Below are 15687 nucleotides of genomic sequence, written 5' to 3' on the forward strand. Positions count from 1 at the left end.
GCATCCTCATGGTGTCCACAGTTGTGAGATCCAATCCCTTGGTGTCCGCACTCACTGAGCTCTGATTCGCTGCCTGTGCACATGACATCATCCAACCAAATAGGCCCTTCGCCCTGTCCAAAGCGTGCACTTTGTGGTGCTGACAGGACCCTGCCACAGCCCAACTGTCTGCACACCACTTGAGCATCAGTCAGTTCCCAGGCATCGTCACACACTGTGCCCCACTGTCCTCGGTAGAAGATCTCGACTCTACCAGAGCAGGAACTGTTTCCATCAGCCAGGCGGACCTGCCCCTCAACTGCTGTGCTGTTACCTGCTGTTGTTACGTCCGTGATGTCAGATGTCACCTGAGCAATGGTGGAGCTTTGTGGTCTTGGATCAGGTGTGGTTGAAGCAACTGCAGGTTCGGTTCTGTTAACCTCTGTTAACAACAGAGAACAATGAAAAAAATTTTCATAAATGGTTAATTTAAGAACAAGTGGTGTCTTCAGAAGACATTAAATCCATGGTTTAGGTGAGCAAATTTAATTTTTTGTATCACTGTAAAGATGTTTCAAATAGAACAATACCTGTGCAGTATGCAAGATGGCATCCTATTGGCTTCACAAGTTTGTAGACATAATAGTTTTCATAACAGAGCTTGACATGTATGACGTGTGAGCGAAAAGTGCAGCAGTTGCCTCTCCAGGCACCACACACATTGCGATTTACAATTTCCTTTGACTGTGTTGGATGAGGTTCTGTTATCCACAGAGGAGCATCGGTTCCACAACTTTGCTCAGCTACGCACCTCTCTGGAATATGAGCATTGGTTTGCCCCAGGAACAGGCGATACCAGCCTTGCCAGTTAACATTTATGTCACAGTGTAGAATCGGATTCATTGTATTATTAGTTGAACGCCACTCATCATCCAGTACAGTGTAGTGGTCACAGGGGTCGGCACAGTCATGCCCATTATTTCCGATGCAGTCCATGCCTATAGGACAAACATTGTCTCCACAGTTGAACTGGACAGACTGGGAAGAGGGGCCTGATCTGGTGCTGGAGGAAGGCTCCATGCATTCAAAGGAGCCTGGTGTGTTTTGGCAAACCTGAGGTGGAGCACAGGGCGAGTCTGGGAGGGAGCACTCGTCAGTGTCCACACAGCCGCTGTCTGGCGACCAATGATAACCTTGGCTACAGCAAGAAGAGTCACTGCAGAGTTTTGTGCTGTAACAGGTGAGACCATCGCCTACATAACCATCTTTACAGACACAAGAGAGCGCCTGGCTGGCAAAGGTGTCGCCTCTTTCTCGTGACTCCTGGCAGGTGGCTTCATCATGACACAAATCACAACTGGCTACAAGTGTCCCTGTGAAAAGCAGAGAGATAGTGTGATGCAGGCTGTTACTTATTTTCAGCAGCTTTTCTGAATGAAACAGTGAAAGTAAAGCTATTACATTCAAGCGACATAAATACTTTTTAATTAGGCAGTCTATGAGTAAAGTCACACTGATTTATGAAGGTCTTTTCAAATCTCCTCAGAGTAGTATCTGTAGAAATAAATTGAAGCTAAGAGTGTGATTGCCAGCTTTTACATCTGGATTAGATATCCGTATTTTAACAATATTATTATCGCATTACTATGTTCTTATATACTGGATGTGAGGTTTCAAGGGGTCTTGAAATATGGCACCTGTCTCATGGTGGATTATTATTACAAAGGCATATTAAGCAATAAAGCATAGTATGTGTGAAAGTATGTTGTGTTATGTAAGTCATCTAGAATGTTCCAATTAAGGACTGTCATAAAAAAGGCATCTCAGATATTGATATCTATGTCAGTGTAAGAATATGTGACATTGATAGTGTCAAATGTTATCTAAATTTGAAGTGGAAATATGAGAGAATTACTGAGAAAATTTAAAGTTAACAGGTTTATTATTATTATTATTATTATTATTATTATTATTATTATTATTATTATTATTATTATTATTATTATTATTATTATTATTATTATTATTATTATTATTATTATTTATGAGGGTAGAATTTGTGTAATCCATCCCGATATATATGATGCTGGCAGTTATGATTTATGTGTGGGGAGGCAAATTCAATGCATCAATTGATTAAAGTCTTTCAATAGAAGTTCATTCATGTGTGACACAAAAGGGGGGAAAATGTACCAAATCTATTTAAGTTTCCAAAAATCAAAAGGGAAAAAGCAATTACACAGTGAATATGTGTCATAATGTGCAACCCAAGATGATGAGATGTCCGATGGTTTACCTGAAGTGCTTCCCGTAATAATCTGCAAAATTAGGATCAACAATAAACCTCCAGGCACCCCCATTCTGGACAACATCCAGGACACAAACCTGTTAAAAAAGACAACAAAGATGTCTTAATAAACCCCAGAAAACTGCACAATGTGCCGACTTAGTGAAACGGCAAATTCAACACAAATGGACAATCTTAAATCTATATTTCCAAACTGCTGCTGTGCATAAAATTCATTACTTTGCCAGTGTTTGTACATACCTTGGAGAGACTGTGTGGGAATCCAGGAAAAAGTTGAAAGTGTAAATCTCTCAGTGAGACTGTGAGAATTTATAGGTCTGTGTTATAGTGCTCAAAGAATCATACTGACCATTAACTGGTGAATCGCTTCAATGGGTCATTGACAGCACTGATTCATATCTCATCAAAACAGTTACTTATTAATCAAAAATTATATAATAACTTACATTCATTGCCTTTTGAAATAATTGGCACACAAACAAAGTCTTTAGTCAATATATTTTATGCTACTACAATCAGTCTCAGGTCAGTGTTGAAAGACAATAGAAACCTTTTGATCTTCAAAAGTTTGCACATTACAGTGTTAATGTATCTACCGAGTGGCCCATTTATAATCACCTTTTGTCAACAGCAGTGACTGAAATGCCAGAAAGTACAATGAGTTCATGAGCATGAAAGTTTATCCCTCTAGTCTTCATTTACAGTCTTACACATTTTAACTAACTGTCACTGACATCCATTTCCAGAAATTGGAGGAGGACCATGGATTAAGATTATTTTGTTCAAGTTCAAGGTAGAAGTACGTACATGCAATTATAAACAGGTTTAAAAAAACATTAACCATGTGATGATCCCCTTGATGTCATTGATATCATGTATTACTTTGCATTTTACACCATGTTATATTTCATTATATATTTAACAGTCTGGCTTTGAAAAGGTTTGTTTTTTATGAATCAAACAGGTTTCTTTGAAACTATAGAAGCAACTTGGTTTAAATACGTACTGCAGGGAACAAACATGGAAAACAACAGTGTACTAGACAGTTTTGAGTCATTGTGCCCCTTCCTGAGAATTATGTCATACTATTATATTTCAAAACTCACTTCCTCCTCATATTTCATCATCCAAGGTAAATGATTGACTCAGTACTTTGTACCATTACAAGAGGAGTGTGCTATTATGATTTTTACAACAATTTATGCTGATAAGAGTCTGTATGCACCAGTGTGCCTATTACTGAAACTATTCTACCAAGCATTTTCTGCACTTTTCTTGAAGTGTTTGGTATCATTCAAAAAGAAAACCTCACTCAAATACAACTTTCAGCCATACAGGCCATAACATTATTAAGAAAGAATGTTTATGTACATCTCAGGAAGTATTTGAGTACATTTGCACATCACTTAAAACATGTCAGATAATCACAGCCAAAAGTAAAGAACACAATACATAACAACACATAGTGACAGAGAGACATTTTTTACATTTGTCATGAATAGATATGTTTTATGATGACATCATGTTTTAATTACAAATTTCAAACCATTTGCCCTGAAAAAAAGACATCCTTATATAATAATAACAATAATAACTTTATTGATATAGCACCTTTTAAAAACAGAGTTTACAAAATGCTTTGACAGACAAAGCAAAAGCAGTACAATGCAAAGCAAAGACATTAAACAGAAAACAATAACAGATCTGACCTTAAAAAGATGGCTGCTAAAGGCAAAGAAAGACAATAAAGAAATGATAAAAAGTTTAAAAGAAAGATAAAAAGTTTAAAAAAGTTTAAAAGAAAGATGATCAAACAATCAATGAACATTAAATAAAAGCAAGTCTATAAAAATGGGTTTTAAGAAGTGATTTAAAAGAAGTTACTGATTCTGCGAGCCTTATCTCCTCAGGCAGGTCGTTCCAAAGTCGAGGGGCCCTGACGGAAAAAGCACAGTCACCTTTAGATTTAAGCCTCAACTTTGGAACAGCCAGAAGGGCCCCACCTGAGGATCTAAGGCTGCAGGCTGGCTCGTACGGGGTCAGCATATCTGTTATGTAGCTTGGAGCCAGACCCAGACGTGCTTTAAAAGTGATCAGTAAAATCTTAAAATCAATTCTAAAATGAACAGGGAGCCAATGGAGAGAAGCCAGGATTGGGGTGATGTGATGTAGTCTGTTAAAACCAGTAAGAAGCCTAGCTGCTGTGTTCTGAACTAGTTGGAGGTGAAACAGGGATTTTTGTGTAATACCGAAAAGGAGGGAGTTGCAGTAATCTAGTGTAGAGAAAATGAAAGCATGGATGATTTTTTCAAGGTCTGAATGGTGGAGCGTTGGCTTATTTCTGGAAATGGTTCTGATTTGGAGGAAGCAAGACTGAACAACTTTGTTAATGTGCGGTTTGAAACTTAGACCTGAATCGAACAGCACTCCGTGATTTCTGGCGGTGGGCTTCGTGTAGGTGTTGTTGCCTTATTTCCATGACCTTATCACTAAAAAAATTTTAAAATTTCTTACACGTTTCTTGTGATGCATCAATAAAATGACAAGGGGAGGGAGTTGAGCAATTATGTCAGCTTGAGAGGCTGTGCTTATAAAAGCAGCAGTGCTTGGTCAAGCAGTTAGAAAATTGTCCTTCAGATGGAGGACCTGGGTTCAAGATACTGTAAGATAATGAATATCCCTGCCAGATCCTGTTGACCTGACCTTTCTGCAGAAGAGTAAGGGAAAACATTTTCAATATGGGGACCAGTAACTCAGTCTTAATTACAGTAACAATGATTGGATGGACTAACATACAGGCAGCACATACGGTACATATTCAGTACCATCGTTTCACCATTTATGTATGGGACACCATTTATGTCCCATACACCAGTGAAGGAGTCAACTTTTATTATTTATTATCTGGTCTGTCAGAAATAACATGACTGATGTCCCAAAACATTCCCCAGCTAAATCAAAAAACATTCTTTTTTGTCCTTCAAAGTCCACCCCAATTTTACAAAGCCATCTTGGCTCCCTGTCTACAAATGTGAACCCTGCAGCCAGAAACAAAAAAACCTCTCCAGTACCAAACTCCTGGAGAGGGGCTGGACTCTTCTTTTTCAGAATTGCCCAGGGTGAGACCCCCCAGCTAAGCGCTACTGTATTGGAGTTCTCCCGGTGGAGTGAGAGGGTTGCCTCCTTGCAACTACATGTCACTGGGAGAAAGGCTCTGATTGTTGTTTATAGGAACATACCAAACAACAATTCAGAGTATCCGGCTTGCTTGATGTTTCTGGATGGGGTCCTGCCTGGTGACTCCATAGTTCTGCTTGGGGACTTCAACCCTCATGCGGACAACAATGAATAAACCTGGGCTGGGGATTTGGAGGAACGGCTGGCCTGATATAAAACCAAAGTGGTGCTTTGTTATTGGACTTCTCTGTTAGTCATGCATCGGCCATAATGAATACAATGTTCATAAGTGCAAAAGTCCAAAACCCCTTAAGCCAAAAATTGATGATTGATGTTTTAGTGGTATCATGAGATCTGTTGCCATATGTCTTGGACACTCAGGTGAAAGAGAAGCAGAGCTGTCAACTGATCAGCGCCTGTTGGTGAGCTGGATCAGGTGCCAGACAGACCTCGTAGACCAAACGTATAGTGAGGGTGAACTGGGAATATCTGCTGGAGGCCCCTGTCTGCAGGGTCTTTGGCTACCAACTCTCCTGCATCAAAGTTTTTGGAAAGTGCTGTATAAATACAGTATAAGATTATTATTATTATTATTATTATTATTATTATTATTATTATTATTATTAGGAGGTGCCCGGCCTGGTGTCACCCCACAGTGGCCAGAACCGCCATGCACTGCACGCTCAACCCAAAGGCAGAACATCTGAACATCAGTGGGTCAAGTGACCAGCAGCTAATAAGAAGACAGAACAGTTCCAGTTTGATGTGGAGAGGGAGTGAATCCTTGAAACCACAGTCAGCAGTGATGTAGATCAGTCATTGACAGCACTGATTCATATCTCATCAAAACAGTTATTTATTAATCAAAAATTATATAATAACTTACATTCATTGCCTTCTGAAATAACTGGCACACAAACAAAGTCTTTAGTCAATATATTTTATGCTACTACAATCAGTCTCAGTTTAAAAGAAAGATGATCAAACAATCAATGAACATTAAATAAAAGCAAGTCTATAAAAATGGGTTTTAAGAAGTGATTTAAAAGAAGTTACTGATTCTGCGAGCCTTATCTCCTCAGGCAGGTCGTTCCAAAGTCGTGGGGCCCTGACGGAAAAAGCACAGTCACCTTTAGATTTAAGCCTCGACTTTGGAACAGCCAGAAGGGCCCCACCTGAGGATCTAAGGCTGCAGGCTGGCTCGTACGGGGTCAGCATATCTGTTATGTAGCTTGGAGCCAGACCCAGACGTGCTTTAAAAGTGATCAGTAAAATCTTAAAATCAATTCTAAAATGAACAGGGAGCCAATGGAGAGAAGCCAGGATTGGGGTGATGTGATGTAGTCTGTTAAAACCAGTAAGAAGCCTAGCTGCTGTGTTCTGAACTAGTTGGAGGTGGAACAGGGATTTTTGTGTAATACCGAAAAGGAGGGAGTTGCAGTAATCTAGTGTAGAGAAAATGAAAGCATGGATGATTTTTTCAAGGTCTGAATGGTGGAGCGTTGGCTTAATTCTGGAAATGGTTCTGATTTGGAGGAAGCAAGACTGAACAACTTTGTTAATGTGCGGTTTGAAACTTAGACCTGAATCGAACAGCACTCCGTGATTTCTGGCGGTGGGCTTCGTGTAGGTGGATAGGGGACCAAGACTGATGGGGTTATTTGGATTAGGGGGACTGAACAGTATGACCTCTGTTTTTGAATTGTTGAGTTGAAGGAAATTTTGTGCCATCCAACAGTTGACTTTGCTGAGACAATCTACAGCAGCAGCTAGGCTTCTTGGGTCACCGGGTCTCAGAGTTTTTGGAAAGTGCTGTATAAATACAGTATAATAAAGATTATTATTATTATTATTATTATCATTATTATTATTATTATTATTATTATTATTATTATTATTATTATTATTATTATTATTATTATTATTAGGAGGTGCCCGGCCTGGTGTCACCCCACGGTGGCCAGAACCGCCATGCACTGCACGCTCAACCCAAAGGCAGAACATCTGAACATCAGTGGGTCAAGTGACCAGCAGCTAATAAGAAGACAGAACGGTTCCAGTTTGATGTGGAAGGGGAGTGAATCCTTGAAACCACAGTCAGCAGTGATGTAGATCAGAAATGCCACTTAATGGCAACCATCACTGTCAGCATTGCCGCTGAGAGGTTTGGCATTATGAGGCAGTGGGTAAAAAATACAACAAAGATGTCTTAATAAACCCCAGAAAACTGCACAATATGCCAACTTAGTGAAATGGCAAATTCAACACAAATGGACAATCTTAAATCTATATTTCCAAACTGCTGCTGTGCATAAAATTCATTACTTTGCCAGTGTTTGAACATACCTTGGAGAGACTGTGTGGGAATCCAGGAAAAAGTTGAAAGTGTAAATCTCTCAGTGAGTGAGACTGTGAGAATTTATAGGCCTGTGTTAGTGCTCACCATTCATTAGTGAAGCACTTCAATGGGTCATTGACAGCACTGATTCATATCTCATCAAAACAGTTACTTATTAATCAAAAATTATATAATAACTTACACTCATTGCCTTTTGAAATCATTGGCACACAAACAAAGTCCTTAGTCAATATATTTTATGCTACAACAATCAGTCTCAGGTCAGTGTTGAAAGACACTAGAAATCTTTCGATCTTCAAAAGTTTGCACATTACAGTGTTAATGTATCTACGGAGTGGCCCATTTATAATCACCTTTTGTCAACAGCAGTGACTATAATGAAATGCCAGAAAGTACAATGAGTTTATGAGCATGAAAGTTTATCCCTCTAGTCTTCATTTACAGTCTTACACATTTTAACTAACTGTCACTGGCATCCATTTCCAGAAATTGGAGGAGGACCATGAATTAAGATTATTTTGTTCAAGTTCAAGGAAGAAGTACGTACATGCAATTATAAACAGGTTTAAAAAAACATTAACCATGTGATGATCCCCTTGATGTCATTGATATCATGTATTACTTTGCATTTTACACCATGTTATATTTCATTATATATTTAACAGTCTGGCTTTGAAAAGGTTTGTTTTTTATGAATCAAACAGGTTTCTTTGAAACTATAGAAGCAACTTGGTTTAAATACGTACTGCAGGGAACAAACATGGAAAACAACAGTGTACTAGACAGTTTTGAGTCATTGTGCCCCTTCCTGAGAATTATGTCATACTATTATATTTCAAAACTCACTTCCTCCTCATATTTCATCATCCAAGGTAAATGGTTGACTCAGTGCTTTGTTCCATTACAAGAGGAGTGTGCTATTACGATTTTTACAACAATTTATGCTGATAAGAGTCTGTATTTACCAGTGTGCCTATTACTGAAAGTATTCTACAAAACACGTTTTCTGCAATTTTCTTGAAGCGTTTGGCATCACTCAAAAAGAAAACCTTACTTATTATGCTTGTTTTCATGTGTATATGTAAATATTTATTGTTGTTTTTGTCGCTATCATTTCCCCCTCCCCGTCTGATTGCATGTGACAGCAGAAGCAAATACACACACACACACACACACACACACACACACACACAAACACGCCACTCAAAACAAGCATTTACCAGAATGTATTTCACCAATAATCCTGAATCATGGCTCCACTTAAATCAATTAAAATTAATTAATGAAAACTGGAATATACGTAGGATTGGCTCCTAAATTAAAAGGAATAAAATATTTATTCACTTAAATCAACTAAATCCAGATATCTGCCTACTTCAAGAAACCCATATGTCAAACTCTAATGACCACACATTAAAATCAATTAAGTTATTTAATTCACAAGAGAATCCCATTAACTCATATCGCCATATCTTAAATACATCAATCAATAACACCAGTCTGACCATAGCAAATATCTACAAACCCAACACAGATGACCCCCTCCCGTCTTTCATAGATTCTTCACATCATTATGTAATTTCACAGACTCCAAAATTATCATTGGGGGTGATTTTAACACAGTTCTCAACCCAGCAATAGACTGAGCAGGAATAGCAAGCAGGAAATGGAAATCCACAGAGGCAATAAAACAGTATATGGAGGAGTTTGGACTTGACGACAGTCGGCAAATAAATAATCCAACAGCAAAAGAATTTTCATATTTCTCACCACTACATCATTCGTTCTCTCGTATCGACTTTTTCCTAACTAGTGAATCGATCATACAGGACATAACTGATACTCAATCCCTTCAATTATAATAAGTAATCATGCTCCTATCTCATTACATCTACACAGTAAACAATTCCATAAACAACCCTCCAGCTTCAGTATCTCTTTGCTTAAAGACCCAGACTTTGACAGGTTTTTAAGCAATGAGCGGGCATCCTTCACTGATATAAATAACTCCAAATAACTCAGCAACCTGGGAAACTGCAAAAACAGTAATCTGGGGAAAAATAATCTAATAATCATTTTACAAAAGAAAACAGAAACAGCACATAAAAATAATTTAGAACTAAAAATCAAAGAATTAAAAAATATTCATGCCAAAACTCCCACAGCAGAAAACCTCAACAGGTTTAGGAAATATAAATTAGGTATGTCTGACATAACAATAAAAAAAACAGTTTTTAATACAACAACTTAAACATGAGCATTTTAAATATAATAATAAATCTTGGAAATTTCTCGCAAATCAACTTCAACAGCTGTAAAAAACTCAGCAGGGAAAATCCTGATCTCACAAGCAGAAATAAAAAACACCTTCCAAACATTCTACCATCAATACACATCAGATAAAGAACCAGATCTTTAAGATATAAATAAAGTCCTCCATAACACAGACCTACCCACACTAACAGAAAACCAAGCTGAAACATTACATAAACCATTTACATCAGGAGAATACTGCAAAGCATCCTTGCAAATATCCTCTAATAAAGCACCAGGCCCCAATGGCTTCCCTGCTGAGTTTTTTTTAGACACATCTGGCAAACTAGTTCACCTCTTTTTTCAGAATGACACAAGAATTAGTAAAAACCGGTAAAATCGCACCCTTCCCTCCAGCTATTGCCCTCTATCTCTAATCAATAGAGACATCAAAATCATCAGCATAGCATTATCCACTAGAATTGAAACTGTCACCATCACCAGCCTCCCCTACTGAGAAAATTCAACATTATTATTCTTGTTAATTCTAAAATTTCTCTTTTTTCCTTGTTCCTTTCCGGTCCCTCTCCAGATGTATTTATTTATTTCTTTATTAATTTATTTATTTATATATTTTTACTTGTTATTATCATGAGTATTACTAACTTTTTATTTATTTATTTTTTTGCCCTTATAACCACTCACCCTGATTGCTCCTCTACACTTACATACACACTCACACCTACACACAAACAGAAATCCTGTACTACAGACTGCCCTATACCTTCCCTTATACACACAGTCCATATCAAACTAACATTTGAATCTTTCTTTTCTGCTGTGTTTTGTCTTGTTGTGCAAATCCTGTCATATCATCTATTGTATTACGTTTTGTTTTGTCTTTTATCACCTGTTTTGTCTCATCTCACTAAATAAAAAGAGAAAAAAAAGAAAAAGAAAAACAAAAACCTTACTCAAATACAACTTTCAGCCACACAGGCTGTAACATTGTTAAGAAAGCACATGTTTGTATACTTCTCAGGAAGTTTTTGAATACATTTGTACATCACTTAAAACATATCAAATAATCAAAGCCAAAGCTCTGCTCTGATCTGCTTGAGTAGTGCAGTTTGGTGAGAGTGTTGTCCATGAATCAGTACCAGGTTTCAGGTATAAAGCTGGGTAGAAACTGTTGTCAAGGCAACCTTTTACAAATATTCCCTGTACAAATTAGATACAATAAAACAGATCGGTGACCCAGTGATTGTTCCCTTAGTTTATTTGTAGCAATTCCCTGCTGTTAAAATGTATTATTAATGTTTCACCAAGAGCTATGAAGACTCCTAAATCAAATCAGAATGCTATAAAAAATGTAATTTTGTCCTGTTAAACAAACATACAGATGTATTTTCTGTGCTTTTAACTGACATCAACTTTGACAACCTTGCTTGAGGAGAGAGTGCGCTGTGTGAACATTAAGATATAAAGAGTGACACTTTTCAATGTTGGACTAAGGCTGCACATCAATGTACCATATGTTTAGATAATGTATTTATATTTTTAAAAACATTAAATGTGCATTAGAGATGAATACAGTTTCTCAAGCTTGATGTACAAAACTGATAGGAGCCCTGAAGAAATTATAAGTGAACCGTGAATTAAGATTATTCTGTCCAAGGAAGAAGTATGTACGTGCAATTATAAACAGATTTCAAAAATGTTCAACCATGTGATGATCTCCTCGATGTCATTGATATATATTACTGTGCATTTTACACCATTTTATGTCTGTCTTTGAAAAAGTTTGTCTTGATGAATCAAACAGGTTTCTTTGAAACTACAGGAGCAACTTGGTTTAAATACATATTTCAGGGAAGAAACATGGGGAAAAAAAACAGTGCACTAGACATGGAGAGCTTTCTTGTTCTCCCAGTGTGCAGTATATACACATGTACATTATTTTGTTTTTCATTTCTTATCATTACTTACTGGAGTCATTGTGCCCCTTCCTGTAGATTCTGTCATATTATCATATTTCAAACTTACTTCCTCCTAACGTTTTATCATCCAAGGTAAATGGTTGACTCAGTGCTTTGTTCCATTACAAGAGGAGTGTGCTAATACATTTTTTTCAACACTTTATGCTGATAAGAGTCTGTATGCACCACTGGGCCTATTGCTGAAAGTATGCTACGAAGCATTTGCAGCACTTGGCATCATTCAAAAAGAAAACCTTACTTAAATATAACTCTCAGCCACACAGGCTATAACATTGTTAAGAAAACACGTTTAAGTAAATCTCAGGAAGTATTTGAGTACATTTGCGCCTCACTTATAACATGTCAGATATTCAAAGCCAAAAGTAAAGAACATAATACATAACAAAAGACAGAATGGTTCCAGTTTGATGTGGAGGTGGAGTGAATTCTTGAAGCCACAGTCAGCAGTGATGTAGATCAGAAGTGCCACTTAATGGCAACCATCACTGTCAGCATTGCTGCTGAGAGGTTTGGCATTATGAAGCAGCGCGTGACAAGAAGCCTCGTGGGGCAAAATTGGCAGGAGACAAGAATAAGCCACCTACAATAAGCCGAGAGCTGAAATCTCTAAGGAGGGAGCAGCAAGGAAGCAAGGGGGGAGAATAAGGCTGCCTTAAAAGATCTTTGTAACATCATGAAGAAGAAGACCATCGTCCTCCTCAGTGCACAGTGGCACAGAAGAAGGGGAAAAGAGAGAGTGAGGAAGTAAGCTGCAATTGTGGCAAACCCCATCAAGTTCACCAAGAATCTGCTTGGGCAGAAGTGAAGTGGCCACTTTGCTTGCTCCAAAGAGGAGATTGACCAGTACTTCAACAACACCCATAAAAATAGAGAACTGAGAGAACTGGGAGATTTTTTGGGCTTTGATGTCACCACCAGAACCCATTAAGTTCAACACCAATTAGACAACCTTGAAAGAGATACAAATAGTCATCAGAGCTACTAGAAAAACTTAATCTCGGAGTTCTCATGGAGTGCCTCACAAGGTCTCCAAGAGGTGCCCCAGGTCTTGTGGTGATTATGAAGGATCCTCAAGGTGATTTGAAAGCGAAGACGGTAGCTCAGCAGTGGAGGTTTGCAGAGAATCTCTGAAAATGAGGAGAATACAAGCAACATTGAGCACTTCAGAGCCATCTCACTTGGGTTGAAGGCAAGATCTTCTTCAGTATCATTGCTCAATGCCTGATGACACCCTTACACACCTGCAATGTAGAGCTTTCTCCTCTAATACTTCAAAATCAAAGGACTGCATAGGAAGGGAGCCTTCAGGAACATCAATAATGCCACAGAAAGGCATCAAGATGGCAGATGTCTGTGAATCAAGACCTATGAACCACACATGCTAATTGGACACAAAGTGATCAATCCTGGTTTGATTGCCTGGGCGATGGTGTCTGATATTGAAAAACCTGTTGAAAAGACCCCCAGCTTACATCACTGACTATGTGTCCATATACATCACAAGATGTATAAAAAAAAAACAACTGCAGTGCAAAAATTCACACTACAAAAAAATGTTAAGTAACTTTATCTTCTTCATGCTGCAATGACTCTACACACTTTTGTAGCAGTTCACCTTCTGCTTCATCTCCAACCAGCTAATGTTAATTTAGGATTTCATTTCTAAATTGTGATGACCATAGTAGCTAGCACTATGCTAGCTGTCTGGGTTTAACCCTGAATAACATATACATAACAACAGAGAGTATGATGATATGTTGGAGCAGGTTTTATAGACATGCACTTAGGTTTACAGAAAAAAGAAACCAGCTGTCATTGTTCTGTCACAGTCTGGCTCTATGCCCCACCACCAGTCCACAAGATACCTTGGGAAGGACAGATAAGAGAGATTGCAAATTGTATTTAAGGACCACTTGATATACTGTTGCATGTTTCATTGACCCTCATAGAAACTAAGTGCAAAAGTGAACTGTAACTCAGGGCAACAGTTGTCCTTCAGTCCAGTTTAAGTTGTTACATGCAGCCTTAATATGCAGGCCACTGCGCTTGACAGATTTATTGGTTCATGTTTATGTCAACAGGAATGTATGTTTCTAATCGTTATGGTAAAGGTTCCTTGGTTGGCAATGTAATACTGAAGTTTATTTGCTGTGTTTGCTCAGTGTGACTTGTGCACCTATTTAAGTTATATTTATGTAATTCTGAAACAGTTTGATGAATGACAGTTTATATATGAAGACGATTGTGCATGATCATCTTATAAACTTTTATTTAACTTATGGATGAAGGTTTGTTTTTGATTTGTCCTCAGCTCAGAGAAGGTATTGCCTTTTGTATTTTTTCTTGTTTTACTCAGCCTGCTTTTCCTTCCACACCTGCCCTGCATTCAGCCTCGTTAGCCCTGCCCTTTCCCAGTGTTTTCCCCAGCCAGTCAGCTTCTTTCCTGTTCTCCTGTTTCATCTCCTCATTCGCTTGAGTTTCTCCACCCATCTCCCCTTCTGCACCTCATCTCCTTGTTAGTTCAGTTAGTATTTCAGTTGGGATGGGCCTTCTCACTCTACCTGATTGTGTGCCTTACTTTACTCCCATTTTTTGCAGATACTGGGAGTCAGCTAGCAGGTGGAGTTGGGAGGTTTGCCTTGTACCTGCCCATCTGGGTTGGGCTTCCCAGAAGGCATAAAAGGACTGCCCTTCTGAGAGTCTTGCTCTTTCTCTCTCAGCCGAGCCTACTGCAGGGGCCTCAGCCTTTTTCTTTTGTTTACACCACATTTTCATTCATCCATACATTACAAACACTACTGATGTTTCTCCGACTTACACACCCCACCAGTTAGTTGGTGTATTATTTCTTTGAGTTAAATAAATTACTTTTGACTGATATGTCTGTGTGTGGCCTCCCTTCTTGTTGCCAGCCTTGAGCCAGGTGGTAAGGCAGTCCAGCAAACATGGGAAGAACATGCAACGCCACACACAAAGGACCAGGGACAGCTGGAGTTGAAATCCATGACCTTCTTGCTGTGAGGCAACAGTGCTAACCACTTAGCCACCGTACCTCTTTTTTTGTCAGTTTCGCCTTTATTGGATAGGGGATAAGGCAGACAGGAAACAAGAGTAGAGAGGGTATGACATGCAACAAAGGTCCCTGGCTGGAATTAAGCAAGGGATTAGGGGTGTGCGCGAATACAAATACATTATTCAGCAAAGCACAAATAGTGGGTTTTATACCAATATTAGTTTCATTCAAATATTTTAAAAATTATTTGTTTTTGGGAAGAAAAAAAAAACCTGTTAAATACCAGTTTGCAGGTCTGTTACATTGTTATCTCGGTCTCTCTCCTCTGCTCCACTGTTACATCCATCAGGGGTAAGTCCCAAGGGACTCTCCATAACCTGTTGTTCCCCTTCTCCTTTCCACAAAGTTAGGTTGTAAAAAAATAGGCAATAAATGAAAAGTGCAAAGCAAGAATCACCTTTGAAGTTCTACTACATGTTACATGGTGTGCTGTCTCTGTATTACTGGTGTATAGATAGGTAGAGGTCTGTGTGCAATGAGTCGATGAGTAAAGTTTTAGCTCAGTAGTCAGTGCAGTTGTCTATGATCTGGGAGACTC

General features: G+C 38.5%; 2 protein-coding genes across 2 annotated transcripts in view; both read right to left on the bottom strand.

Moving 5' to 3' along the window:
* The window catches only part of LOC122979669, a 61526-nt gene that overhangs the window by 8117 nt on the left and 37722 nt on the right, over window positions 1-15687 (bottom strand). The gene's annotated exons all lie outside the window — the stretch shown is intronic.
* On the bottom strand, window positions 504-2354 carry LOC122978981 (uromodulin). Its single transcript, XM_044346112.1, has 2 exons — window positions 2276-2354; window positions 504-1352 (listed from the first exon to the last, which is right to left on the bottom strand). The coding sequence occupies exons 1-2, from the start codon at window positions 2349-2351 to the stop codon at window positions 538-540; spliced, it is 891 nt and encodes a 296-aa protein (XP_044202047.1). The 5' UTR covers window positions 2352-2354; the 3' UTR covers window positions 504-537.

This window comes from Thunnus albacares, chromosome 3 (genome assembly GCF_914725855.1).
Source record: "Thunnus albacares chromosome 3, fThuAlb1.1, whole genome shotgun sequence".
NCBI classification, from domain to species: Eukaryota; Metazoa; Chordata; class Actinopteri; order Scombriformes; family Scombridae; genus Thunnus; species Thunnus albacares.